The 13,917-nt window shown below is 52.5% G+C and overlaps 5 protein-coding genes across 5 annotated transcripts; all 5 read right to left on the bottom strand.

Annotated features, from left to right (window-relative positions):
* Positions 1–1,501: 1,501 nt before the first annotated feature.
* N7477_003829 (uncharacterized protein) lies at positions 1,502–4,109 on the bottom strand (the record flags this gene model as incomplete). Its single annotated transcript, XM_056965492.1, has 6 exons — positions 1,502–2,339; positions 2,394–3,130; positions 3,178–3,762; positions 3,828–3,934; positions 3,987–4,014; positions 4,077–4,109. The coding sequence occupies 6 exons, from the start codon at positions 4,107–4,109 to the stop codon at positions 1,502–1,504; spliced, it is 2,328 nt and encodes a 775-aa protein (XP_056825445.1).
* A 784-nt stretch (positions 4,110–4,893) lies between these two features.
* On the bottom strand, positions 4,894–6,489 carry N7477_003828 (alpha/beta fold hydrolase; the record flags this gene model as incomplete). Its single annotated transcript, XM_056965491.1, has 3 exons — positions 4,894–5,706; positions 5,758–6,236; positions 6,345–6,489. 3 exons carry the CDS (start codon positions 6,487–6,489, stop codon positions 4,894–4,896), a joined length of 1,437 nt encoding a protein of 478 aa, XP_056825444.1.
* A 710-nt stretch (positions 6,490–7,199) lies between these two features.
* N7477_003827 (putative capsule-associated protein CAP1) lies at positions 7,200–8,954 on the bottom strand (the record flags this gene model as incomplete). The annotated part of the gene is made up of 1 exon (XM_056965490.1): positions 7,200–8,954. The coding sequence occupies one exon, from the start codon at positions 8,952–8,954 to the stop codon at positions 7,200–7,202; it is 1,755 nt and encodes a 584-aa protein (XP_056825443.1).
* A 573-nt stretch (positions 8,955–9,527) lies between these two features.
* N7477_003826 (ferric reductase-like transmembrane domain-containing protein) lies at positions 9,528–10,484 on the bottom strand (the record flags this gene model as incomplete). Its single annotated transcript, XM_056965489.1, has 1 exon — positions 9,528–10,484. The coding sequence occupies one exon, from the start codon at positions 10,482–10,484 to the stop codon at positions 9,528–9,530; it is 957 nt and encodes a 318-aa protein (XP_056825442.1).
* Positions 10,485–11,103: 619 nt separating this feature from the next.
* On the bottom strand, positions 11,104–13,421 carry N7477_003825 (protein phosphatase 2A structural subunit TPD3; the record flags this gene model as incomplete). The annotated part of the gene is made up of 9 exons (XM_056965488.1): positions 11,104–11,442; positions 11,496–11,833; positions 11,890–11,990; positions 12,044–12,188; positions 12,240–12,354; positions 12,418–12,909; positions 12,965–13,116; positions 13,185–13,290; positions 13,359–13,421. 9 exons carry the CDS (start codon positions 13,419–13,421, stop codon positions 11,104–11,106), a joined length of 1,851 nt encoding a protein of 616 aa, XP_056825441.1.
* Positions 13,422–13,917: the final 496 nt, after the last annotated feature.

Below are 13,917 nucleotides of genomic sequence, written 5' to 3'. Positions count from 1 at the left end.
ACGGTGGTCCAATCGTCGTGTCCCTCGGCGCCTCCCTTGACTAATTCTCGTTCTTCATAGATATTCGATCTCGTGGCGTCACCAAAGCCTTCTGAGGCCCACTCCGGCCGTATGACTGGATCTTGCGACTACTGTACTGTAGTCCAGGGAATAGGCTAGGCCCAGCATGCGCATCACCAATGTGGCTAGGTACTGTTAGACATAATGTTACATCATCTGTATGCAAGGCAACTCGGGGAGAAGAGTCAACCTCCGGTCCACAATTGACTTTCACCTACCTAATAAGGAACTCCCCCATGTGGCTTAGTCTTTAAAAGGTTCTTTGATCGTCCTTCGGTGGGTTCACATCAACTACGTAACTGTGCTTCTGAAAAGGCTATGGACATGCAGTAACTTTCCCCAGGCCCAGCAATGGCCAACCTTCCGATACTCACATCCAGAAGTGCATCAGTTATAAGCTTTGCCGTTTTTAGCTTTTAGCTTTGACTTTGTGGCGGCGGCTTTTTTCTTTTTCTTTGGACTTTAGGCTCACCAGTGTCCCTTTCTACCCCAAAACACCGCCCTAGGAAAATGTACCCGGCGACTTCGCATCCCTCAACCCACCACTTGCTCTGTAGATTCCCCTATCCAAAGATTGCCACGCATGGCAAGAGGAGTTGCATTGCAACAGGACTCGAAAAATCGGGAATCGTTCTTTCTCGCGTAAGCCGGACTACTGGACTCCGACCATTTCGCGTTCACCGGTCCGGCCCCGAGGTTAGCTCCACTCTGAGGCGAAAATCAACCTTACCTTAAACATATGATTCCGGGCTCATCGATTGGTTCCATGGCCGCCCCCATCAGGCAGGTAACATGTTCCCTGCAGCGACTTCCCCGGGTTGTCCCTGGCCTCGTCAGCGCGTGTCAGGAGATCGGGGTTAGAGTCGAGATAAGTCTGATACATTGTTATCTCATGTTATTCACTAGTATGACATATTTTCGACCCTTCTACTTGCTGACGTGGAGCTGTGCACGGCCCGACGAGACTTTCTGCGCGCTATGACCCGATGGACGGATTGGAGACAGTCACAATAAAGCCGTGATGACAAAAAGGTATTCCCGATATTTGAAAGTCGGGCTTTGAATCATTTGGCAGATTCAGCCGAGTGTGGGGTGGGGCAAAGTTAAGTCATCGTGGAGACTTCCGTCAAGGATTGGTAACTCCGCCGTAGCCTCCATCGATCTATTTTCTTCTCTGTGGTTCGACCAGGCGTGCAAGATTGTCATTGTATTAGTGCACCAATAGACTCAAAATGCAGCTCAATTTTCGACCCAATGCAAATGCAATATACAAAAGCGCGCCTCAAGACTGGGTCGCTGACTTAATACAGGTGAAAAACGCATGCAAAGAACAGGATTCTGTTCGCTGAATTATCAAACCAAGGGTCGATCAAGTTCCAAATTGCCCAAACCAGAACCCCACCGCTACCGAGACGGGTTACCTGTAGCACCGGGCGCACCTTCACGCCCGGTTGAGGTTGGATGCTGAGAAAGTCGACTCAGCAAATGCTCTGGATTCTCCAAGACAGCGGATTGCCGTCGGCGCAGCTCTTCCAGCCGAGCCAGTGGATTCTGTAAATTGCCAGAATAAGTACATTGCTCTGAGAATTTGTGAAAACGCATCAACCGTGACACCCACCCAGTCCTCCTGGTCCGGTACACCCTCGGCCGTTGGAAGGGCGGCCTCGGTGGAGGCTTCGTCTTCGTAGGTCCCACGCTGGATCGGCGCAGGCGTTACGGGGAGGCTAGGACGCTCAACTTCCGTTGGGAAGTCGGTCAGCTTGAGGCTGGGCCGGTGCCCACTAAGGCTGCTGGGTGGTGAGTCCTGCGTCGTGCTGGACTGGCTGGAGCCGGAGATGACTTGGGTACGGCCTCGACGGGCTTTTTGCAATGAGTCCATGTATTGTTGGATATGTGGGTCTTCGTCCCAGGCATTGGAGCGTGTGTAAGAGTCCCAGGACTCGGTGGAGGGCTCGTGCATTGCTCGTGGGGTGGGTGTTTGTGAGGATGGGGTAACTTCCTTGACTTGGGTTGGGGTGGCTTGCTCGTCCTGTGACTCGGTGGGGACGGACTGCTCCTGTGCAAAGACGCGAGTAGGTTTAGGAGCGTGGCTCTCCCAAGGAAACAGCTTTGTAAGCTTCTGTGGCTCGGGTCTCACCGCAGGAACCTGGTAGTACATGTTCTTCGGGGCTTCAGGGTAGGATGGGGGAGGTTGGAACAGATTTGTATCTTCGGACATTGAGTATGTCTTCTCTTGTAAACTAATTCCTTCGGGCTTTGAGTTCAATGGGGGTGGTCCTCTAGGTAACATTAGCAGCTTATTCGAGTGGTCGGGTTCTGAGATCATGACGCACCGTGAAGCATCCCATTCTGCCTGTGGTGCCTCAAAGGTTGCGGGCTCTGGAGAAGGAGAACGAGGCGACTGCTCCAGCTGGGCGAACGGCGGCGTGGGCACGATGGGCTGCGGTTGATAGATATGACCCGCATCATCGGAATGTTGATGTTCTTGATGATGATGATGTTCCTGATTATGATGATGATCATGGTCCGGGTGATGGTCTTGGTGATGGTCCTGGTGATGGTCCTGGTGATGGTCCTGGTGATGGTCCTGGTGATGGTCCTGGTGATGGTCCTGGTGATGGTCCTGGTGATGGTCCTGGTGATGGTCCTGGTGATGGTCCTGGTGATGGTCCTGGTGATGATATTCCTGTGGAGCTTGAGGCTGTTCTTCGCGTCCCTGCTGGGGTGCGAAGATAGAGGCAGACATATGAGGCAAGGGAGGAATAAATGTCGAGACATGCTCTTCTCCACGCACATACTGCGGAACTGCACTCAGGATCGGCACTGCGACTGCGGTAGCTGGGGCCTGCTCCGGATTTTGAGACGGCTGCCAAACCTGAGGCTGTTCGTGCACCACTGATACAAGTGATGGCACACCTTTATCCCGATGGTCTTCTCCGGAGTGGAAGCTTACAGGTGCATGCTGTTCGGCATGGTCAATTTCATAAGGCTCGGGCCATTGCTCGTGAGTCGGAGCTCCTGTGTGATACGTTTCCTGTCTGTGCTGGGACGGTGGCCGGGGGATTGATACCTTCATAGGGATTAGATCAAATCTTGACAGAGTGCGGAAGTACTAACAAAAGGTGGTTGGTAGTGTTGATCGTAAACAGCCCACCATTTCCCAAGCAGCTGATCATAAGGCGACTCCAGTGGCACCCCCTGCCTTGGCAAACTCCAGGGCTTCTGCGATCCGATGAAATGAATCAGGCTGATAGTACTCTGGAAGTGCTTGTACGCAGGTATGTACTGATAGTTGGCGCTGGGTGTGCAATTGTACGTAAAGCTTAGCCTATGCCAGTCACGGAAATGCATATTCAGCAGACCCTGATCAGCTCCATCAAAGCTGATACCGCGCTCAGCAAGCGCCTTCAATGCATAATAATCTTGCATATTAGGTCGGAGAACCATGAGTCCACTGTTGAAGATATCCGGCCAGCCCACATCTGGCGCGGCCGCAAAATCTACATCCAGGGCTAACAGCTCGTCCGGGGCTCTCAGGGCCAAGATATCGCAGTCGATGTAGACGATTCGGTCGAATTGAGTCAGACGCCAGAGCTCAATCTTGGTGAATGTGGCTATCAGGTCAGGTCGGTCCATGAGCCATAGATTGGCGGGGGTGCCGTTCACAAATTCGCGCACTGGGATCAGCTCATCATAGACGGTCTCCGAGGGACAAGTTAGTATTCGCAGTGATGAAGTTATTTCCTTCCAGTCAACATAAAGCATACCTGTAATTCAGTAACCGTGGCTGCCCGTAATGTGTCCGGTGTGTAGAGGATGACCAACTTTGCATTCGTGCCATTGTCGCGCAAAGAATGCGCCAGGATCATAGCACCTGTGGACAAGTCAGAATAGTTAAAGATCCATTGGATGACTCAAATGCTTACCAGGCAAATAGTTGTCGCTGAGCAACAGCTGTTGAAGTCATCAGGAACATCCATCTCCCGGAACCGGAACATAAGGGGCCGCAAACGCACCGTGCAATAAACTGCCCTCCGCTCGGATGCCATCGCGGATTGGGTCTCTCAACGCTCTGTGAACCGGGAAAGAAACAAGGATTCACCGAAGAAAAGCAGCACGGGCAGAGAGAGTAAACGGAATCCAAAGAAATGAGTCGGGCCGGGGCTATATGTAACCCTTGAATCGACCCGCTGTTGAGAATTCGCAGTTCGGACTGGCCCGGTAGACGTCAGGTACGGAGCAGCGGGGACCCAGAGAACTGTGATACCGGAACCGGACGCAGGTTCAAGCGGACGAAAAGCTGCTCACTGGTGCATTGCGTCGTGCGAGGTGACTCTCAGTCGATGTGGCAATCAGGGGAGGCGTTGATAGGAGAAGACAAAAAAGATTTAAGATGAAAAGAGGGGAGCTTGGAAGTGGCGGGAAATTAAAAGCAAGTTCAAGTTCGAGTGAGACCAAACAGGAGCTGTCCCCGGATGAAGATCTCGAGGGGAAAGTGGAGGCGGCTGCTCCTATGTCTTCCCCCCTCACCGGCCGAATCCTTGGTCTCCGCGGTATCCGAGCTTCTTGACTAGCTAAATCACTACCCCCCGTCCACCTAGTTCTTCTGTTCTAGCGTATCATCTACGGCTCGAGGAGATTATCTCGCAGTCAATCACATCGGATGCATTTCCTCAACCTCTCTGAAACCAAGGAAATCATGACCCGCGCCCCCTAAGGGGCCGAAGCGTTAGCTGGGGCGCTAGGGCGCCATGGTGATACACGAACAAGAACAGCTCCGTGGGAAATAGTCTAAGGCGGTACAAGTCCATACCAATGCATCCGCTAGCTCCGTCATCTACGCACAACCACCTTCGCATCTTCATACCTGCGCTGCACAGCAACGCCGATATCCTCCTTCTCACCCTGTACGGCCCAATGCACGGCTGTTTCCAACGCCGCGCGGCTCTCCACCTCGATCGGAGTGAAATGGCCCGATCGAGGAAGCAGCACGACCTGACTGTCACCGACGAGGTAGTCGGCCATACCATCGAGACAGATCGCCGAGTCCAGCGCAATGTCCAGCTTGCCCCAGAATACGGTTGAGCTTGCTCTGAGCACACCCGGAGCTCCTTCATCGAATAGGCCTGCGCCGCTGCTAGTCCGGCGGAGCTCGTTACCACCTGCGAGGTGGTGGAGGGCAGCGACAGTCTCGAGGGACTTGTGCCAGCGCGAAAGCGCCGCGCCGTCGCGATAGTAGCCGGCCATATTCATCACGTTTGCAAACTCGCGCGAGTACTTGATTGTGCTCGGATATGAGTCTCCGTTGGGGGTCTGCGTCTTCGATTCGGAGAGAGAAGGACCCATGCTGCTGGCCATGGACTCGGCCGCGTCACGGGCCGTGTATTCGGCCATGCCATGAGAACCCTTGTGCACGGCTCTCATGAGCGATTGATTACCGCCGATTAGGAAGAATTCAACCAGCGGAACAGGCAACTGCATCGCGAAGATATAGCCTGACAGGGTGAGTTGGCGGAACAGAGGCTTGAGAGTTCGCACAGCCTGGAGCAGTGACGGGCGTGATGAGCTCGGACCATTACGTGCATCCTTGTGAATCTTCCGCGCCGAGTTCACGATGCGCGCCACGTTGGACTTGACCAGGTCGATCTAAAAAGGGGTCAGCTTCCGTCTCAATGAAAGTAGACTTGGGTCTCTTACCAATGGCCCGTTGGATAAAATGAACCGATCCGCAAGTGATGGAGCCTCGGCCGCAAGGCGCATCGAGATGACGCAGCCCCAGTCATGGGCAACGATAATGGTCTTTTTTTTGCGTGTCGCGAAATCATCGTCCACGCCATATTGAAGCCGCAGGGTGACGATAAGCTCTGTCATCTTCTCAAGCACTCCGGTAGCAGAGTACTTCTCTAATCCCTCGCTACCTCCGTAGCCAGGCAGGTCAATTGCGACCAAGTTCGCGGATTCTTGGAGGGAAGGCGAGCTGACAATGTGGCGCCAGATGGCCCAGCTGTCAGGAAACCCATGAACGAAGATGACCAGCGGCTTGTCAGATTTCAGGGCAGCGGGTGAGCCAGGCACTTCGTTGCTGAGGAAGTGGAATTTGAAACCACTAGCTAGAGTAATGATGTGGTGGGAGAGACCAGCAAAGTCCTTTGAGAGGTCCCACAGACGATCGCGGGCTAAGATGCATGATTAATGACAATTCTGTTGCAAACGAAGCATTCTCGATGGAATTGAGTGCCATAAGGGTTTGGGTGTTTTTGATGAGCACTGTGGTGGAGACCTACCAAGTTGCAGCTCCAGGTTCTCCTTTTCAGTCCTGCGAGTAAAGAAGGTCCCTTTTTTAATCGAAATACAGGCGTACAGAATAATTGTGAAAACGCCATAGACAAAGACAAGCGTCAAGAAGACGGCTTTTTTAATCAAGCCCATGTTGCATGTCACTTCCAATCAAACAAAAAAAAATGAGACCGGAAGTGGGGAGAGGCATGCATAAGGAGCGTTGCGCATTTCATCAAAGCTCTTTTAGCGGAGAACCTCGGAGCTGATCCAATGTCGCGTCACCTTCAGGGATTCCTTAGTCATCGCCGCGCAAACTTGGACCAAGTTGTTGTTTGGTTGATATTGAAATTACGGGATTTTGTACCTACGTATCTTGCTTGTTTCTAATTAAGGCTGTGTAAGAAATTGCGGTGGTGGCACAAGATTACTTTAATAGTGAATGACAGCGATGCTCAGCCCTAATGGCTTCAACCCCGAGAACGCCAACTTCCATCTCCACATGCAGTTTAGAGCGATGTATCACGCCAGAAATAAGTCCCGCAGGATCGTAAAGGAACATTTGAGGATGGGTATTAAGACATGATGGGTGGAAGGGAAATGCAGCGGCCATGTGAAAAAAAGAAAATCCAAGCAAGGAAACGGCCGTTATCTCGTCGAGTCCCCATGCAAAGCTGTATCGCGTTTAGCGAGTAGAACAGTAGGAAATAAGGGTATATGTACAAAAGATCGACAGCTAGAAATAGAAGAAGTGGAAGTCAATTAGACAGAGAAGCCAATCTGGTCTCTGTTGTCGTCAACCAGACGTCCGTACCTGGAAATGAGGGTCAGTAAAAGGCATAGAAAGAAGATGGACTAGAAACTCACTCCAGGAGTAGACGGAAGAACCAGACCTCCATGTCTTCATTACGCAGCACCCTCTGCGCCCAGTCCTGTCCCTGGGCAGCAATCTGAGGGGCCGCCTTCTTACCCTCCTCCTCAGACACGAAGTACCGCATGCTCTCGGTGTACTCGTTGCCTTTAAGGCTGAGCGGCACATAGTGCACCCAAGGCTTTAGCCACTCGTCATGCCATTCGCGGAAGAGGGCCATCTTAAAGACGAAGCTGTTGCTCAGCAAAAACGCGTAGAATCGGCCACTGAAGGCATTGCCATCAATGTCAACTAGGTACTTGTGAGCCCAGGCATCTTGCTGTCCAGCAGGCTTGACCACTTCAAAGTACTCTTCCTGGGCGTGGCAGTCATCGGGATCACATTGCCCAATGAAGGTGAACTTCACATCGAATTGCTGGCGATACTCCTCTTGATTGACCTCTTGCGAAGCCCATGAGTCGTCTGGCTGTCTCACAAGGATTTTGGTCTGACCCAGGGAGTTCACATTGTCGACAAACTGCTGTCGGTGTTGTCGACGCCAGCCGCCTGCACGCGAGAAACCACCAGTTGTGGACCCACGCCAATACATGCGGTTGGACTTAGCCTCCCAGGCATAATCCTTGCGGTGGTCGTACGGCACCTTGTCGACCCAGTACCACGGGCTAGGGTAGAGAATGTCTTGGAAACTAGAGACCTTGCTCTGCGAAAAGACGGGGAATAGGTCATGAACGACATCGAAAGCGTTTGGTCGGTCAAAAAATCCATAGGTGTAGCGGAGGGAGGGGGTGTTGCAGATATCCGAGAAAGCGGTGGTATTGTAGATGAAGCCCAACTCGCCATACGCGTATGGGTCGACATTATCCGGGGGATCATCCGACAAGGATCGTGCAGGGCTATCGACCGGGCAAGATTGGCGGGAATTGGTCCAGGTAGGCTGGTGCGCGAAACGATTGAAGCGAGTCGTGCGCACCTCGTCGATGCGATCACCCTTGTTCAAATCAGGAGCGCGAGGCGACCATACATTCGTCGGTATCTGTCTGTTGAACGCGGCCGGAATGGCCTTGTCCGTCGCTATTTGCACCAATCGCTGGAGGTCTTCGCCAGGGATGACGACGCGGGGCTCGTCGTGAGTGTTGAAGACCAGGTCCATGTCCGGCAGGTACTGGACAAAGTCTTTCATCATGCCGACCGTGGCTTCGCGCTGCCACTGGCGACCATCACCGCCACCCTCGGTGAGAGTCACCTTGCCATCGCGAATCAAGAGTCCGATCACCGCGTTGTCGAATCCCAGTGTCTCGCGAGCACGCGAGCGAATCAACCCCGGCTCCAGCGCCCAAAAGGGTAGCAACGAATGGTAGATAGAATCAAACTCATCTATCAGCTCGACACCCTTGGACTGGGCAAAGTGGAACCACTTGTCGAAGTGAGGCGGCGGATGCATCTTGTAGCGACGCTTGTACTCCTGCACGGCCTCACCCAGGGTCTTTGACTGCCGCGTCCGCACATGATCAAACTGCTGTTGTGCATTGTGAATCAATCTGGAGATGGGATGGACCTTCTCGGGAGGGTAGGAGCCCTGGCCTGCGTGGAGTTGAGGATGTCTGATCGGTTCGGGAGGGGGGATCTCAACAGGTCGAGCCGGGAGATTCGAGGGGCGGAGGTAGACGATAGAGAAACAGGCGATCAGGACTAAGGCCATCAGGACGGTCAATCGCTGACTCCTCATCCTGCCATGTGCTACAGCCATGTTGAAGGGGAGGAAACCTTGAAAGTTCAGCACGAGGCGAAAAAGGGTCCTGAGGAGGATGCTCCATTCGGTAAAGTGTAAGTACAAGTGCAAAGACTCCAGGCCCAGTTCTTGGGGGGGGGGGACCGCCAAGCCTCGAGCCGCGACTAATGTATCGTCCACGTAAGGCTAACGTGGTCGCATTTCCCTGTTCTTGGTTCGCTTCACGCCAGGCTTGATCCTTTCTCAATCTATATTCCTAGTGACTACAGGGGCCATGGTTTTTTTTTATTTGGTTCACCCAATTACAGCCTGTTGTCGTGATGAAATTACACCACTCTTGAAATCTGGGGAACATGAATCCTCAACTCTAAACAATTGCATTGTTTTTGTCCAGCATCTTATTTTAGAAAGCCTAAATAAGATTCCATCTGGCTCTACATCGTTTTACCTATATATCTGCGTATTCACAGGCGTGACGAGTCCCTGCCGGCTTAAGCAAAATGACCACCAGAAATGGACATTCCAGCACTGCGCATCGAACATTCAGAGATGAACCCCGCTCGGACACTTCACTTCGAACACGGTAACCATTCATCCTCTACCTCCCCGTCGGACCATAACCATAGAGCAAATCCCATTGATCACTGAAGCCCCCAGCGCCTGAAGCATGTACCTCCGCGCATGGGTGACATGCCAATAAGCCGCAGCACACAAAATAGTCACCGACAAAACATGGCCAATGTAGAATGACTGTCTCCGTTCCTTGATAGACGGATTTGGCTGAGTGTCCCTCTTTCGCGCCACACCGCGAGGCCGGACAAAAAACAGGAGTGAGACCGCCGCAGACAGTGCAAGAAGACCGCATTGCACGTCGAAATCACGGACTCGCTTGTTGAGAAGGGAGCCAAACTCCGGGTGGCTTGATTGCACGAAGAATAGCAGGTAAAGAGAGGCGTGTCCCATGAGGAGAGGCGAGATAACTACGCGACCAAAGAGCCGGTGGTAGGGTGTTATGGTTGCCTGTGGGATGGAGGTAATGAAGGAGAAGATGGATGCTGCAGATGGTTTGGTGGTTGAGATGTACGCTGCCGGAGATATCAGGACTTGAAGGGGTACTTGGGACAGGGCGATATGGCCCAGGGCTTTGGTTAGATGGAGATAGTCTGTGGAGGGTGAGTATGGTATTGCTCGACTTGATCGTTGGAGTTCTATGCCTATCGATGGGGACAAAGAGGACATACCATCTCCACTGTTCCACACAGCAAGGCCAACGAGCCAGGATAACCACACGCCACAGACAAGATACTGTCTCCGGGTTTCAAGCCATCCAGTGATTAACGGACGATCCCACCACGAGATTGGGCGCCGCGGCTTCGGAGCACCTCCAGGTATCTGGGCCGTGGCCCAAGCTTGGTACACTCGAAGTACGATAATCACCACGAGGATTGACCCCTGCGCGATGACACCGCGCAAGTCAAGCAAGTCCCTGCGATGAGATTTCTCCTCTTCGGAGACCGTGATGAAATGCCAAGGCCAAGCGGATGACATAGTGCCTGTAATCTCAATCTATAATTTCCTGACAGGTCGAATTGAGACTTGAGTATGCGCACAGGGCAAGAGATAGCCAAGGATGTTGTGCATGGACGGTGTGCAGCAATGTCGGAATGGAAAAGTCTAGTTGGCAGCAACCATGGCAGATGGAAATGATCCGAATATAAGGTGACTGATTTGAGCTTCAAGAGCTTTAGACTGACTTTTAAGCATCCGACTATGCAAGAAGTGTCGCAAAGTGTGGCTGACGCGTGTTTAAGTGGTCGTCTCTGGCTCGCTGACAAATGATGCGAGTTGACTCGCCCACGCGGAATATCCCCTTCCCATGGCGTTCAATGTTGACTACTTGAGCTTTCTACGATTCCCCGGAAAAATCATATGGCGTGATTGCTTTTTTGTGACTACCTGTTCTGGGTAGACCGGGTTATGCGTGGAACAAAAACAAAACCTCTACATTAAATAACGCCATCGAGACATCATCCCAGAGCTGGCTACCTTATTCTTCTAAAAGTGACAGGATGCCCAGACCCCTGTGTAATATGGGAAGTTTCTGTCGTCAACCCTCTCCATAAATAAGGCGTTGCGACGAGTAATGTGCCATCCTGGGCTATCTTATTCACGGGGAGGTCTGCATGACCTCGTCCTGGTTGCCACCCGCAGTCGTAGCGAAGTAGCGGACATCAACATCGTCATCCTCCTGCAACTTCTCCAACATGGGCAAAATCTTCTGCTGGATCAAGTCCTGGCTCTTGGGCGAGGGGTTAATGGTCTCTCCGGACTTCTCAACCTCAACCAGAGTCTTATCCTCCGGCAAACGGCGCAGGGTGTCAATCAGGACGGCATAGGACTTGGCGACGTTGAAGCGGATGTTGGGGATTTCGTCTGTCACAAGGCGGTCCAGGATGGGAATGATGGAGCTTTCGAGGATATCGAGAGTGACGACGGGCGCGAGGGTCTGACATGGTTAGAATCCTTGGGTCGAATTGTAACGAAAAGGGGCAGACTCACGGAAACAGCAAAGCATGTCGTCATACGGTAAAGGTAGTTAGGATGTTGTCCCATGGCGATCACCTTGGGAATGATAGACTCCTTGGACCAGTCCACGCCGAATACCTCGGTAAGCTTCTTCAGGTTCTGGGTAGCAGCCTCTCGGATCGAGAAGACAGTATCGCCGAGCCAGCCCATGCAAAGGTCACTCAATTGCTCGTCAAAGAATTTGACACCCAACTGACTGGCAAGAAGAGGAATGTATTCAATAATGGCAAGACGCACACGCCACTGCTTGTCTTCGGCCAGCTGGACAATAGCAGGAAGAAGAGACTGAGAAAGAAGATCGATGCCAATGACTGAAGATGAGTTAGTCGAGACCATATTGAGATTCACAGATGAATTGGCGTCTCACCTTTGTTAACTTGCTCAAGCTTGGAGATGATGTGAAGGCGAACATCTGGGAAGTCATCCTTCAGCATTTGCAGGAACATGGGAAGGAGGTGGGCAATAGTCCTGCAATATAGTCAGTCATTGATGTTTTCAGGACGTGGACCCTGATAACTTACTCATCCTTTCCAAGGATAGGTGCCAGACCACTGATCTGAGTGCCCAGAGCCGCCCGAACGTGCTGGGATTGATCAGAGACCAGATCCTCCACACTAGTCATGATCTCATTAAGCAGAGTGTCGCGGTCGATCAAAGTGCAGAAGCCTAGCCATCAATTAGACTACGTTCCACAGGGGTGGGCCCGACAAAACATACCCGGAATTTGGCCAGCAATTGCAGTGCGCACTTCAGCCTCGGTATCCTTCAACAGTTTCACAAAAGCGGGCACCATATCGCGTGTAATCACTTCCTCGTGCACAGCCTTGGCAATCTGTGGCAAACATTATTAGCGCTCCAGAGCTTAACTATGTTGGGCCAAGACTAAGCGACACACCTTCTCATATCTATCGGCAACCATGTATCGGACTCTCCAGCTCTTGTCTTCGAAGAGAGCGCGCAGTGATGTCAGCAACACTCCGTGGCTGGGCTGCTGCTCCTTGGGGATTTCCTCCGCGATCGAGATAAGAATATCCACTGTCAACAGGCGCACACTGTCCTGGTCATCGCTCGCGAGGTACTGGAAAAGGGGTATCATTTCGTCAATAATCACTGGCGTATCCATCTCCTTGACAAATTTGGCCAGGTTGTTGGCGGCTTGGCGTCGGACCATGGGGGTCTCATCGTGTACCAAAGCTCCGAACTGCTGGCGAAGACTCTGTTGCATGGCCGGCGTGGCCTTTTTGTATGGTGTAGAGTACAGGCCCGTGGCGGAGACCTTGGAAGTAAACCAGTCGGCTTTGGAGAGGTGGAGGACAAGGGGGACAAAGTGCTCTTCGACTTGGCTCTCGTTCAACTGCTCGCAGACTTTGTTGAGGGACTCGACGGCCTGGTTTCACGTAATTAGCATAGATCCTACAGATACGACAGAATATACAACCCACCTTCTCCCGGACCAAGGGCTCCTCAATCGCTGCCAGATTCTCCAGCGGAGACAGGAGCACGTGCGCATGTTCCGGTCCTCCGACATACTCTGTGAAGTTGCCTAGCTCCTCGCTCAGAGCAGTTAAAACCTCATCCTCGTCTTCAACGGAATCTAGTAGCGGTCTATGTTAGTTGGGTCTCTGGGTCCAAGCGGCAGGGAGGTGGGGGTAAGGAACAAACCATCAAGAAATGGGATGAGCTCCTCTCGGGTTCTCTCAGGCCCTAACGCCAGTGCGATAGTCGAGAGACGGTGGATGGCATTGAGTCTGAGGAGGACATCATCGTGCTATGTCATTGACGTGTGAGCTTGGACCAGTGGAGGGGAAACAGGTGAAAGGCGGAGTATCAGCGCACCTTCAGTTCATCAATGAGCACCGCGATAGGGTAGAGCTCGTCGTTTTCGTTTTGACCCTCCATCGCTGGATGTGGTATATGTATTAGAGCGGAGGGAGGCGTGGGAGGGCAAGGTGTGGCAGGTCCCAGTCCTGGAGGAAAGAGCTGATATCAGGACGGATGTAGATATTGCACCCGGGTAAGAAAGATTATTGGAGAAAGATGCAAGCGGTCATGAAATCGGGGACGATTAGAGGAGCTGATGGGGGGGCAGGTTAGCGACTGCGGAGGGGGTTCAATAAGGAAGAGGAGGATCGAGGTTTCGTGGGGTTTTGGGCCGCAGGGCTAATGGCGCAGGGAAAGCATACCTCGGAACAATTGGAGATCCTCAACCCACGAGTTCGTAGGGAGACAAATGTGGGAGATAAAGGGATCAAGCGGTCGCTATTTGGAAACAGGATCGATGGCAGTGACGGGGAAGTCTTTCGGGCTCTGAGCTTTCACCAACACAGCTGGCGAGTCATGTAAGTTACATACAGCGAAACACCCGCACGAGCCGCCCCCAAGAGGTGTGCCGTGA

The sequence above is a fragment of the Penicillium maclennaniae genome, assembly GCF_028827695.1.
Source record: "Penicillium maclennaniae strain IBT 15551 chromosome Unknown utg000003l:1.0-5670915.0:1.0-5674809.0, whole genome shotgun sequence".
In the NCBI taxonomy this organism is placed as follows: domain Eukaryota; kingdom Fungi; phylum Ascomycota; class Eurotiomycetes; order Eurotiales; family Aspergillaceae; genus Penicillium; species Penicillium maclennaniae.
Note: the sequence above shows the minus strand (reverse complement) of the source record. Positions and strands in the feature narration are given on the sequence as shown.